We start from the raw sequence: 14648 nt of genomic DNA, 5'->3' as shown, positions 1-14648 counted from the left end.
TTTGGGAGATGTCATCACCACAAACATGATCCTAAGCATGCATACTTCTTAAATTTTGTGCACAATAAAAGAAAGAGAATGAGTCTTATAAGACAAAAACGTTGTTCATTGAAAATGCATTTTCATTTGCTTACTCTAGTTTAGCATTGTAAGCATTGACAAGGTTCATATTATCCTTATGCTAGGTTCCTTGCATCCATCTAACATCTTTAAAAGGATAATTCTTAAACTTAACAAGATATCATTGGATAATCTTACGGTTTCTTAATACCTTGTCTTCGTATTGATTGGCTTAATAATTATAAAAGAAAATACCATAGTATCTTTTTGCTAGTTTAGAACAATACTCTTGGTGGCTCGTAGGATTCTTGCCCATAGTATGACTTAGACGAGCCTTGAGAAACTTTAGCAAGACCCAATCATTTTCCTTAAAGGCTAAGGTTCTTCTATGCTTATTAGCAGTAGCCCTTTTTGCCTTTGCGTTGAGATGGATATAACCTTTTAAATCTTTGGAAAAGATTCTTGTAAGTCTCGGCTATATTCATCAGCACCGAAGATCTTCCCATGTAATTTAAATAGTAAAAGACTTTTGGATCTTCCCTCTTTAACCTCGAAAGGTGCTTTCCCCATAGAAGTATATATAATGTCATTGTACGCATACTCTATAAGAGATAGGTACTTCTCTCATTGAGAACATTGATCTACTTCCATGACATACTCTATAAGAGATAGGTACTTCTCTCATTGAGAACATTGATCTACTTCCATGGCATACTCTTTTAGTATATTCAAGAATCATTAGATTAGTTATTTCACTTTGGTCATCTGTTTGTGGATGATAGGCCAAAAGAAAAATTTAATCTCCTTCCTAGATTTTCAAAGAGACCCTTCTAGAAATTATTCGTCATTTTGGGATCTTTGTCCGACACTATGGATGTTGCCATGATACTTGAAAATTTTAGATCTAAAGAGGGTTGCCATTTGATGTGCCTTAATAGTCTTTTTGACTGGCATAGAGTGTGTTTTCTTGCTTAGCCTATCAACTGAAACAATCCAAGTTGCTTCCCTCAATCAAATTCAATTTTTGGTATACCACACATTTTGAAACATACTCTTGTTTGTTTACTTTTCATGGTAGACCAACAGAAATACATTTCTACTCCTCGAAGAGTAGATTATGGAATCCCTCTTTGCCCCGCATGAGGAGAAGCATGAGATTCTTACTTAACTTTCTTACTGTATGGGTGAGTAACACATAGCGTATTGCCATTTGGAAGATAACCATCCTTCAAGGTGAATGGTTCTTTGTTTATTCCCTAATGCAAAGGTTGTAATTACCTACCTAAAGTCTTGGTCAGTAGCATACTCATCTATCATAAAAGATACTTCCCTTTCGGAATGATGAGAAGAAGGACTATGGGTTGACCGTTTCCTCTTCGGAGGAGTTGGCGATATTCTAGACCACCATCTTCATGGAGCCACATCTTTAAAGGACCTTAGGAATCCTCTTCTTTCTCGTTCTTTGGATTCCTCCTCTCTTATGGGAGAGAGTCTTCTTTCAGGAGTCTCATCAAGAGGCCTCCTAAACTCTCTCTCCTCTTGGAGAGGAAGGGAAATCCCAATAGCACAAAGTTGTTGGGTAACTTCGGCTTGCAAAGTAGTATTGGCCATAGCTTGATGCAACCTAGTAACAAGATAATTGATAAACATGTGGCATCATAATTAGCACCTTCATGTGCAAAATCAAACTTATCAATGTTCATGCTACTCTCTTGGTTATTGTCAGCCATGCTAATTATACTTATGTGTTTACTTATTGTATTCTTTGGCAACTCAAAATCTTAGTTGCTACTCCTCTTAGCCTTTGAAAATAAGCACTTAGTATCTAAACCCACGGCTCAAATGGTTAATTATAGAGAGTAGTGGGGTGAGTCTAACATAGCAGAATTGCCGAGGGATAGCTCGTTTCGTACTTCTTATGACTCAATAATGGTAAAGCCGTAGGCAAGTCTAAAAAGACCCCATTATTAAGACCAAAGCTCCCGAGGTGTGCACCATATCCCACATAGTGGGCTTAACAATCGATAAATAGATCCCAGTCCCACTTACCCTAATTGGTTAATTATAGAGAGTAGTGGGGTGAGTCTAACATAGCCGAGGGATAGCTCGTTTCGTACTTCTTATGGCTCAATAATGGTAAAGCCTTAGGCAAGTCTAAAAAGACCCCATTATTAAGACCAAAGCTCTCGAGGTGTGTACCATATCCCACATAGTGGCCTCAATAAAACCGATAATAGATCCTAGTCCCATTTACCCTAATATAATTAACAAAATCAACCATTAATAAGCTACTTAAGGACCTTTCTTCTTAAGCAAGAAAAGAGAAACCAAATGCTCTGATACCAATGTAATGGAAATGGCCTATGAACTTTGAGAATAGCGGAATTAAGAGAATTAGAGTGAACATTTTTGTGATATCACTTTGAGAACATAGAGGGTGAACTTAATTGATGGCAACATAAACATAGTACTTAATTAACTTGGCATGAAAAATACTTTTGTAAGAGAGAGAGTATTAGAAAACATGACAATAGTTGAGGACCGTATTTACTTGGAGCCGGTCCCCCCTCCAAAAGGCGTTTGTATTATAGATTCTCCCATCAAGAGAGACTTTGTTACAATACAATCTTTGTGTTCCTTGTGACCTTGGTGATGCTATGAAGATGGAAAGCTTCATGCATCACGAGCTTAACATAAACTTTGCAAAAAGCATTAACTATCCCAAGCCTTAGTCCCAAGACCTCAAACACCTTCGAAGGTAGATAGAGCTAGCGGGGAATGAGGGTAGGGAAGAGGAAGAAGAAACATTCCATAGGAGAAAGGGATAGTTCCTCACTTATCATCACTCTTCTTGCTTAGCACAGCATAATAGCATAGTAATGAAGATGAAGAAGATGGCAAGCTTAAGCATTGAAGCATGGCTCTTGGTTGGATTTGCATTCCATAGCCAAGAGTGTAGGTGTAGGCTCTCCACTTCTCCACAAGCTTGGACAAGGAGACGAAGCTCTTGCATTTTTCACTCCACACAATGAGAGAATGTGTGTGTGTGTGGGGGGGGGGGGGGAGAGTATAGCCCCCCTCTCATGCTTGGTCCACTTCTCTCTCTCTCTCGTATTATTTTATTATTTCATTTGGACATGTGTACTCTTTTTTCTCTTTGAGAGAAAGAACTTAATTATTTATTTTTATGTATCTAAATTTTCATTAAACCCTTTTAAAACTAACCAATAGAATTCAAGCACATCACGAGGGCCGCATGTAGAGGATCATTTGAATATGTGTCTTTTATGCTTATCAAGTCATTTGGTTGAATTGAATACTTCAAAGACTTAATCAATCAAGCAAGCATTTGTCTTTTATGCTTCTTAAGTCATTTGTTTTGAATTGAATACTTTAAGCCTTAGTCAATCAACCATGCACATTGACTCTTGAGAATTTATCTTTGAATTTAACATTTCAAAAACCTTAATCATTTAAACATAAAAATCACCTCAAGTTTTGAGCAAGGTTCTCACAACCACTTTAAGTGTTTTAGCACCTCATGCTTGGGTATGATTCCCACCTCGAGGTTATCCCTAGCTTGCGTAGGTCCTTTTCGACACTAAGTTTTGGATGTCTTTAAGAAGCTAACCCTAAGGTCTCTTAAGCTCCATTAGATACACATTGCTCTTTGATAGACTACCTCCGTTTGGACCCTTTTGAGATGTAATCATCTCTCCTCTTGGTCCCTTGCTGAGGTAAATTTAGAAGCACTTATTGCACATTGCTCTTTGGTAGACCGTCTCCTTTTGGACCCCTATTGAGATGCAACCATTTCTCCTTTCGGTCCCCTGTTGAGATAGGTATAAAAGCACTTATATATATACTAACCCTTGTTCCTCTTTTATCTTCCTATATTAAGTGATCAGTTTAATATGAGAAAATCATTTGGTAAAGTTAGATATTATATTTTATGACAGTTGAGGTGTGCGGATTTGCCACAATACACACACTCTCTCCCTCTCATATTCCTATCATCTTACTACTTGCACCTTAAGGTGTGCGGATTTAGCACCTCTGGTATGAGAAGTGAGCATATTTGCATGTTTTCTTTGCCTTATTATCTTCCTTACTACATGCACAAGTAAACCCATCCTCACTCACTCACCATTCCTCTCATCTTGTTTTTTGAGCACCCCATCCCACACTTAGACGTGGATCTTGAAATTATTTTCCGTGGCATGTTTGATTGTGTATATGTATGCGTCAAAGCCGCATATCTTGCTAGGTGGTGCCCCTATTGTGTACCTCCCATGATGAGTCCATTGTGCATATTCTTGGTGTAGAGGCCACCAGGTCTATTTTGCACTTCTGCCTCTCAATGGCATAACCAATCTACCACACTTGGGTGATAGAAAGGTTATAGCATTTTCCTATTTTTATTAGCGCACACACACACACACACACACCCACATACACACCGAGAAGAAGAGAGTTTTAACGTCGTAGGAAACTATACCAAGAGACCTTAAAAATCTAGCCGACGAGGAGAGTTGAACTCAAGACCTGTTATTCAAGAGGGAAATGGCATAACCAATCTACCACACTTGGGTGATAGAAAGAGAGAGAATCGTACCAATGTCCATCTATGTTTGTGTGTATATGAGAGAGAGAGAGAGAGAGAGAGAATCTTTCCAATCTCCATCTGTATTTGTGTGTGTATGAGAGAGAGAGAGAGAGAGTCTTTCCAATCTCCATCTGTGTTTGTGTGTGTATGAGAGAGAGAGAGAGAGAGAGAGAGAAGCAAAAGCCCCTCCTCCCAATAGGCTACACAAGGGAGGGAGAGAGAAATCACATACATTCAAGCAGACGAGGAAGGTGCTTGCACTAGAGAGAGGGAGATGATAGAGATTGTGTTCCCACGCACAAGACGACCATTGTTATCGCAGCAATGGGGTGAGACGACTTGCATTGCGCAGTTGAGGGGGCGAGGGCAACTTCAAGGGAGTGAACTCAGGACTCAAGGAGTATCACAGAATTTAGCGTTGTATCTTTTCAGAGAAATTTGCTCTCATCTCTCTCTCTCTCTCTCTCTCTCTCTCCGCCCCCCACTCGGTGTCGGTGTTCTTAAACTACTGCACAGATGACACATATAAGGTAGACCCGTGCAGACTCTTATGCGTTGAAGGAGAATGCATCAACATTGTTTTCAAACTTGGTGTTTGGACGGCTAAATTTCTACACATGTTTGAAACTATTTATAAAGGGGGAAAGCCCTCCCCCCCCCCCCCCCCTTGCAACTCGTATTACAAGCTCCTATCGTAGGTGAGTGTTTGTTGCAGCCCTGTGACATGGAGAGAGAGAGAGAGAGAGAGAGAGGTCCCCCTCAGTTGTGGGTTTTTTGGGCAAGAGAGTTGCTCAAAGCGGTGTATTGGGACGCAAGGGAATTGTTGGGATGGAGACAAATCTACCGAGAAGCCTGAGATGGGTTTTTGGGCAGATGGGCTACTTAGAGTGGTTGATTTGGGGCACAAGGGATTTGTTGTGAATTGTTAGAGAGAGGAAAATAGCTAGAGAAAGAAGAGGTAGATAAGAGTAGAAATGGAGAGATAGAGATATAGATAGAGATAGAAATGGAGAGATAGGGATAAAGAGAGAGAAATAAGGAAATAGAGAGATTTGCTAGAGGGTAAAAAAGGGAGATGGGGATAGAGAGAGAAATGGAGAGAGAAGAATGGAAAACAGAGATCAAAACAGGGAAATAATGACAAATAAGGATAGATTTAGAGAACGAAGAGGAATAGAGAGATAGAAAAAAGGAAACGAGAGGGAAATATAGGCAAGAGAGAGCGAGATGGAAAGAAATAGGAAAAGTCTTCACTCAAGTACATCGTCATCGCTCATGCCGTTGATGATTAGGTATTGGGTACTGACAAAGGTGCTGCGCTCGGGGATGGAGAAGGTGGTGTGGTTCACAAAGGCAGCGGAGAGATGTTGGGGGTGGCCATAATAAGCGGTGCGTGCGTCTCCCCAAGCCTAATGTCATATGCATCATAATAAGAAATTGTGCGTCTATGCCACCTTAGGGCTCCTACTTGCATGGAGCAACTCGACTTTTGGGGGGGGGGGGGGGGGGGGGAGAGAGAGAGAGAGAGAGAGAGAGAGAGAGAATATAAACAGATGTTTGTCTATTTGCGAGGAGCAAAGGGCTTGACGGTAAGAGTGACCATGCCGTCGCCGAAGGCGGCATCGTTTTACTAATCATTTTTAATATTCTTTTTTTTTTTGGGGAGGGGGGGGGGGGATTTTGCAAATCTAATCATTTTGAATTTTAAGATATTGCATCCGAATCCTCATGAAAAGGCGAATCTAATGATACCAAGATTGATATTTTTAGACCAAGAGTGATATTTTAAGGATTTTTTTTCAATGCTCCATTTGGACAACTTCAATTTTGAGGTTTTTTGATGCATTAGAAACACTCAAAGCCCAATTTGGTACACTTCTCAACAAATCACAACAACACACATAAGCAAAATTCTAAGAATATGCCAATTTTCTTGTCTCTAAATTGGGGTGGGTCTGTTCTTTACTTAGGGCTCAATTTTTTTTTTGTCTCTAAGAGCTACGTCTCGTTGGATGCAGATGGTGCATGCAGCACAAAGGTTGCATTAAATGACCCCTCATCCCTCTGTATGCGCTACAAACCTCGCTTTTTTTTCTTTTGCAACGCATGTAGTGGAAGAGCTCATGCACCCATGCCGTTCACACACGCAACGGGACACAACTCTAAAGTGGCTCCTTTACCCTAGTTGCAAAAAGACTTCATAGTTCCATATAAGACAAATAACTTGTGCACGCATGACCATCCATGAAGCACAATTGTTTCAAAAAGTAATTGATAGTTATGCATGACATGATCATTGCCGAAGCAAGCTTGCTTCACAACATGGAAGATAGGTGGATACTAGTAACTTAGGCTATGGTCACGGGAGGCTTAGTTTCAGTCACGAGCTTTGACACGCTGTAGCTTTTGACTTGCTTAGTAGCTTAACTATGCCTAAAAAGGCATAGCTATAAAAACAATGCCGATCGCCACAACTTCGCATTGAGTTTCTCTCTCTTGCCTGTGCCCGGTTCTCCCTCTCTCTACTTGCTGCTCCCGATCTTCGCTTTGCACTCCTGTCAGACGCTCGCAAGGCTTATGGGTAACTAAGCCTCGCGTGACCACGCCCTTAGAGAGAGATTAAGATATAGTGGCCTAAAAGTGTCCAAGAAGGGACCTTTAAAGAATGTGCAACAAAGAAGGAAGGCATGTGCAAAAGGAGCTCAAAAGCAAGGAAGAAGTAGAATTAGAACACACTTCTCTACCTTTAGAAAGAGGTTTAGCACACAATCCTCAATATACAAGCATATTAGAAATTGGTTTATTTCATTGGAATGAAAATCATTAGAAGGCTTTTGACAAACTTAACCACATCTCCATACATGCACCTATCATTCAATTGTCTGCAACTCGTGCACATGCACGCATGCGCACACACACACACATGCAAACACCACCTATTTATACAACCTTCTCTAGGACATTTGGGGATTCCCCACACCTACATTTGGGCATGATAATTGATATATACTGAAAAAATCAAGGGAAAATCCTCCCTAAAGAGAGTAAAAAGTGCCCCAACTTCCCACCAAAAAAAGAGACAAGGACTCCAACAGTATGTGAAACAACACATCACATCCTCTAATCAAGCATCGCCAAATGAGTTAACCAAAGGAAATCATAGGTGGTGAAGTGAGGAGAGCTGCACCAAACAAGGGCTTCACACAATCTAGGCCCAAAGGCCCTCAACCAACATCAAACTAGAACCTCGATGCAAGGAAATACAATGGCACAATCAGAGACGAGGCCGCAAGGCGGGCTTCTCACAAGCGTACAAGATACATCATACGAGGCTTGCTCAAGGTGAGACTTGAGCAGACACATGAGGAAAACTTGTAACAATCCAATCCACTTGATCAAGGTGGATGTTGGAAAACTATGGGAGTCTCTCTCTCTCTCTCTCTCTCTCTCTCTCTCTCTCTCTCTCTCTCTCTCGCACACTAGATACTCTCTTGTGTCCTCTTTTGGCTACAGAGACTTGTATAGCTAGTGCTCTCTCTCTCTCTCCAATGTTATAAAAAACTAGGGTACAATGTATTTTAACCGGCTAAACTCATAAAATCCGGGTTAGATTTTGAGCTTGTCTTGAGGATTTTCACCTAAATACCGATAGAATTTCAAGTTTGCCCTTATTTTCTTTGGTTAGGAAAAATGTATTTTTCTAACCCCCCCTCTCTCTCTCTCTGTCTCTCTCTCTCACACACACACACACACACACACACGATGGAGTTGAGTTTTACCCATGTGCTACAACACTGCCTCCAATATTATTTGTGTTTGGCTTCTTACTCCCATGTGCTCTCTCTTTGTGGTCTTTCTAAAAGCGCCTGCAGAGATGTACCCAGACAAGCACGCAGCTACCTAAATCGCTCACGACGCCAAAGTGGGCTGTTCTATGTCGCTCAAATGAGCAAGCAAAGTACTCTGTGTTTTCTTCCTTGGCGCTAGGGCATTTCCCCTTGCTCCAAGGCAGGCTTTGGTCTGCTCTGTGGGCAAATTTTCTTTGACAAGCTTTGGGCGGGCGCTTCTCACACTTGGATTCTCTCCCTTTGATCGCTAAGCAAGCAGACGAGAAATTTGGCAGCTTCTGCTGGTATTGCCTCTGTTGCCTCTCGGGCATACCCAAACAAGGCAGGCTTGGGTCTGCTCTGTTGGAAACTTTTCTTTGACAAGCTTTGGACGAGGGCTTCTCACAGTTGGATACTCGCCCTCTGATCGCTAAGCAAGCAGAAGAGAAAATTGGCAGCTTTTACTGGTATTGGCTCTGTTGCTTCTTGGCATACCGGAAAAGAGGCGGACTTCTACAAAGAAGCACATCTAGGTTTTCTTCTTTGTGTCAGAGAAAGTAAGGTTTCTGCTTTGAGTTAACAATGGGATGAGTTCAGAATTGTTGTGAAAAGCAGTAAGCGGACGGAACACACCGGTTTCAGGAGAGTGGAAATTGCATGGTTTCGCTGGGTGGAAATTGTGCCACTTGAGCATCAGACAGGCATCCGTGAGCATGGGGTCACATGTCCCCAATAACAAGAGACCTTGGACAAAAGAAGATTTAAACATGATTGAGCAGCTTCTGGGGCCTTCTGCCATCGCCCATCTTTCTTGGAGCTTGCAAGGTTTAACTCCAGTAGGTGGGAGAAGACTTAATGAAGCAGCACTGCAGCAAAGCCTACATAACCTTGTAGAAGGCTCTTCAGTGAGCTGGACATATGCCATCTTCTGGCAGCTCTCTTGCACTGCTAAGGGTGAAGAGGTTCTAGGCTGGGGAGATGGGTATTTCAAGGGACCCAATGAGAAGCAGGAGGAAGCTCCAAGGTTATATAGTCACCATCACTCTAACAATGAGCAGATCAAAAGACAGGTTCTTCGAATCCTACAAGCTCACTTCTGTGCCGCTGATGATGACGTCGTACTTCTTTCTGATGAAGATTTTGTCTCAGATATGGAATTATTCTATCTAATTTCCATGTTCTATTGCTTTCCTCGAAGAGTCGGAGTGCCAGGAACAGCTTTTGAAAGACAAAATCATGTCTGGCTAACAGGACCGAACGTCAACAGCTCTAATGTTTGCACGAGAGCACCATTGGTAAAAATGGCAGGGATTCAGACCATTGTGTGCGTGCCGACAGATAATGGTGTAGCAGAGCTGGGGTCGACAGACATGATTTTTGAGAACCGGAAGCTCATCCATGAGATTAAAGTTGCTTTTACAGAGGACATATGGGAGAAGATTCAGGAGGATGGCGTACAGAAAAAGGCGCATATTATGGTTAAGGAGGAGTCTGTGTTGTCTCCTTCATCAAGTCCTGCTATGACTCTTTTGGGTAAGCAGGAGCTGGGTGTGATGAGGCTAGCTCCTGGGGATCGACAGCTGCATGGGCACATGCCAAGAATGTCTCAAGGTGTAGATCCCAGATGTCTCCCGCCCTACTTTCAAGCTAATCCCTTCTTAGCTGCTCAAAGAGCGGCGGCTGCCAAGGTTTTTCAAGCTCATGGTTGGCATCCAAAGCAGAATATTCCAGGCATCAAGCAAAATGGAGCAGAGATTGGTCACATGGGCCAGAGTGTCAAAAGCCCTAACCTCAGAGCGGATATGGGTGCCCCATTTTCACCAAAGCATGAGATGGGTTCTCATTTTTTGCAGATGAATGATTCTGCAGGGCAATTTTCACAAAGCAATGGAAAGCCCTTGCAGAAAAAGAATCCAAATGCTCAGCTTTCTTCCAATATCAATGTGGATGACAAACTTAACCAGTATAATGGCATTATTAGATCATGTGTATTGGAATCAGAGAATTCTGACATTGAAGCCTCTTGCAAGGAGGTTGTGGAGGAGATAAGGCCACGGAAACGGGGCCGGAAGCCAGCCAACGGTCGAGAAGAGCCGTTAAATCATGTTGAAGCTGAAAGGCAAAGGCGAGAGAAGCTAAACCAGCGGTTTTATGCTCTTAGGGCAGTGGTCCCAAACATCTCTAAAATGGATAAGGCATCTCTTTTAGGGGATGCCATATCATATATTTTAGAGTTACAAAATAAACTGAAGGGTGTTGAGCAAGAGAGGGATGAGCTTTTGGAAAGGTCCTTGGCTGCAACTGGGGCGGATGCTTCTACAATTTCTCAGAAAATGGATGGAACGAACATTTTCTCATCAAGCAAGCTACAGGTTGACGTGCAGATGCAAGATGGAGAGGCAACATTGCAGGTGGTCTGTCCAAGAAAAGATCATCCTCTTAAGAGAGTAATAGAGGGTTTGCAAGAGCTAAATCTGGAAGTCCCACCTGCCAGTGTTTCGATGGTGGATGAGTCGTTTTTACATACCCTCAGAATAGATATGAAAAACTCGGCAGATATTTCCAAGGACTTGCTATACACTACAATCACTAGTGTTTGACGACGCTCTTGTGGAATAGATTTATACCTTAAACAACAGATGTAAACCCTTGTAAGATTTAAGTTAACAAATTTTTCCCAATTCTTTTGAACTTCATCTTGCATAGCATTGAGGTTGTGGGGATTTAGTGAGAAGAGTACAGTGTTCTGCTATTATGCTTTCTTGGATCAGCCTAGCGATGTCCCGGTTGAGAAATGGATTCTTTGCATTGCTTTTGAGCACATATATGTGAGCAGGTGAGAAATCACTGTTTGTATTGCTAATCTATGAGTGACTTCTCATGTGAAATTGTGATCAAATTATTTATTGAAGAACTCTTGGCTGCCTTGAATTTCACAATTTTGGTCTTGTGATTAGCACAATGGTCTCACTTCTATACACTTTCAAAACTTCATTTTTGACCAATTGGCTTATGATGGGTTTGAATATTTGATTATAAGAAAAATAGATAATTTCACATTAAATTATGGCCTAAAATCATGGCTTCCAATCTTGCTTCACCATCATCTGATGTCTTGTCCATAGAAGCTCATGCTTGTCCAATATGAGCTGATTAGCAAAGCAAAATTGAAAGGGATGATTCTAGGTCACAATTTCATGAATAGTCTATTCTTCTTCCAATCAAACCTCTGTAAATGACAAACCTCAAAAGTTGATTCGTCGAACATGATGTTTTGAAAGTGTGTAGGGGCGAGGAACCCTACAATAACCATATGACTGGGCATACTCTCAAGTCTCAATAAAGCACTCAAATCGTTAGGTACGTCTTCCTACATAATGTATGGCAGACAAGGAACCGCCGTGTGTTTGAAGGAGGTCTTGAGGTGGCAAGCTTCGCAAAAATTATACAAGAGAGCAAAGTGCTAATATGGACGCTCGAACGCAAGCAACACTCGGAGGATTGGTCTAGGACTACTTGTGCCTTGTTGACAGCAGAGGGCATGCCTAGGACGGGGAAAATCTTGGCTATCGGTAATTAAAAGATCTCAGAAGAACATGATAAGAGAATCTATGTATCAAGGATAAGGGGGCTAGTTGGGTGGGATGGCTGCCTTTATAGCCGATGTAATTATGGTCCCTGGATGATGTCATGGCTCAACACGAGCATGACAAGACCTTGTAATTATTTGGGTTGATAAATAAAATTCACTCACAATTGTGAGTTTTGCTATAAAAAATAATAATTTATTGGATGCATAAAAAATAACTCTATGCAAACCATGTTGGACATGGCCTATGAAAGGGAGTAAACTAAGGAGCATCAAGCTGCACCCTATAAATAGGAAAAGGATCCTTTTATCCTAGAGGAAAATTGTCTCTTTCAATGTTAAAGTTATCAATGATTCTATAGATAGGGATCATGGATTTACATCGGCGATTTTTGACTTGTTGAAACAGGCTATAGGGGAGAAGCATGTGTTGGTCCCTCAAGTGGAGCTTAAAATTATTGAAAAGTTAGAAGAAATCATTTCATTTTTGGAAGGGTAGGGTCTTGATTTTAAAATCTATTTCCCAAGGCTCCACTCACCTTTTTGAGTTTTCTTTGGTTTTGCCTTGGGCCCGTGTCACATTGGGACACCCGTCCCTTTTCTTTTTCAGTTGTGGGCGGCCTCACAGTGTCACACTAGGCTTAGAAAAAAAATTCGGCCTGCTCTTGCAACAAATGGCGATAAGTTAGGTGGTTGACTCTGCGCAGTTGACATTGCGTGCCAGAGTTCAACGCCTGTCAAGAGCTTTCGCGCGCTACTTTTTGAGCATGGCCAGGCAAAGGGAAAGTTGGCCGGGCTGGGGAGGCCGTTCCTCTGACAAGCTGTGTAGGCCATCTTTGCTTTTTTGCGCAGCCAATGAACGCTCGCCATTTCAGCTGGGTCTTGTTTTGTGTGTCCCAGTGTGACATGGGCCTTAGTAAAACACAAACATATAAATAGACTTAGTTTCCTTTCCAATTCTAGAGATATAAATTTGAAATGTCTTTGTAATTTTCTACTTTCTGCAAAGTTCAGAGTGCACCGGGGCTAGAAAAATACATTTTTCCTAACTGAAGGAAACAAAGGCAAACTTGAAATTCTGCCGATTTTTAGGTCAAAATCTAAAGCTTTTGCTTGTATTTACACTAAAACTGTGTAAATTTGCTGGTTTTCTTCAAGGCAAGCTCAAAATCTAACCGGATTTTATGATCTTAGCTGCTTAAAATACAATGTACTCGGGTTTTTTTCTAACACCGGAGTGGACACATAGCCTTTTATTTCTTCTCCCTTAGCTAGGATACAAAGTGTTCAACTTTTTAAAGGTTAGACCTATAAGTTAAGAGGCTCTTTTTTTACAGGAATTGTTTTAACAAGAAGAACCTTTAAAAGACATTTTATTGAAAATGCAAAAGTGAAGGGTAAGCACTAAAATGGTAGAAAATGAAAAGACTTTTGAGCGAGAGTGTTCCCAATGGAAAGTCAAAAAGACTTTAGTACTCTATCTAAATTTATAGTACTTAAGTCTATAGTTTTTGGGAGGCCATTTCACTCGAGCCCTAGCCCTCCGTTCAAGTAGTCCCTAGCCCTCAGTTCAAGACTACTGACCACTAACTACTTTTATTTTTTTTAAATCATTTGAAGAGTGACTTTCTTTTACATTTTGAAGGCCATAAAGAATTTTTTTCCATGTGTTGTTCAATGAACCTTCTTTAGGAGGTTTGTATAGATCTTCTATGTCATAAATGATCTTTAATCTCGATGCTTGAAGTTCAAAAGCTAGATTTATGTATTTTTGTGTGTGCGTGTGTGTGTGTGTGTGTGTATGTGTGTGTGTGTGAGAGAGAGAGAGAGAGACCCATTCTTTTAATGTGTGTGAATATAAGAGACAAAAGTCGATGTGCCATTCCCCGAGGTGTTGGCGCATTGCACAAAGGTTTTTCACATTTGTATTGGATTAATGAAGTACAATGAGGTCAACAATTCAGCAATAAGAGTCCAACAATTTATTATGGATGTCCCGCACGCATTATGTATATGTGTGTGTATGAGAGAGAGAGAGAGAGAGAGAGAGAGAGAGAGAGCACCATTCACTACAGGCTGTGTGAATGTGTGTGTGTGTGTGTGTGTGAAAGAGAGAGAGAGAGAGAGAGAGAGAGAGAGAGAGAGGGTGGGAGGTCTCTCACATTGGCACTAGAGAGAGAGAGAGAGAGAGGGAATGGAGAATAAACATTGGTTTTACAATCAGCAATCGACAAAGCGACAATCGACAAAACCCACAATCGAGAATCAAAAATAAAAAATCAACATCGACATGTACGAAATTGAGAATAGACAAAATTGAGAGTTGAAGCAATTTCGAATGTTCAATCCGACAAATCCAAGGCAGAAGATGTGCAAGCCCAAGGTAGGAGCAGACCTCAACAAACGGCAAAGGTGGATGACGGGAGGGAACTCCGAGAATTCTCGACTATTTTTGAAGATTTTTACGCTAGTTTTCTTTGAGCTTTGTTAGTGCTCTTGCCTTTGGGTTGACTTGGAATTCAAAGGAGAATCTTAAAATTTGTAAGTGGAATTGCACTAAATCAAG

At 41.3% G+C, this 14648-nt stretch overlaps 1 protein-coding gene across 1 annotated transcript; it reads left to right on the top strand.

The window, feature by feature from the left end:
- The first annotated feature begins 8295 nt into the window (after positions 1-8295).
- LOC147450475 (transcription factor MTB1-like) lies at positions 8296-11176 on the top strand. The gene has a single exon (XM_086519704.1). It carries the CDS (start codon positions 9207-9209, stop codon positions 11091-11093), a length of 1887 nt encoding a protein of 628 aa, XP_086375830.1. The 5' UTR covers positions 8296-9206; the 3' UTR covers positions 11094-11176.
- The last annotated feature ends 3472 nt before the right edge of the window (positions 11177-14648 follow it).

Source organism: Adiantum capillus-veneris, chromosome 9, assembly GCF_014529385.1.
Source record: "Adiantum capillus-veneris isolate H3 chromosome 9, ASM1452938v2, whole genome shotgun sequence".
Taxonomy (NCBI): domain Eukaryota; kingdom Viridiplantae; phylum Streptophyta; class Polypodiopsida; order Polypodiales; family Pteridaceae; genus Adiantum; species Adiantum capillus-veneris.
Note: the sequence above shows the minus strand (reverse complement) of the source record. Positions and strands in the feature narration are given on the sequence as shown.

Excerpts from the sequence above, each read along its gene's own strand:
- LOC147450475 (XM_086519704.1), top strand. The coding sequence starts at position 9,207 with ATGGGGTCACATGTCCCCAATAACAAGAGACCTTGGACAAAAGAAGAT.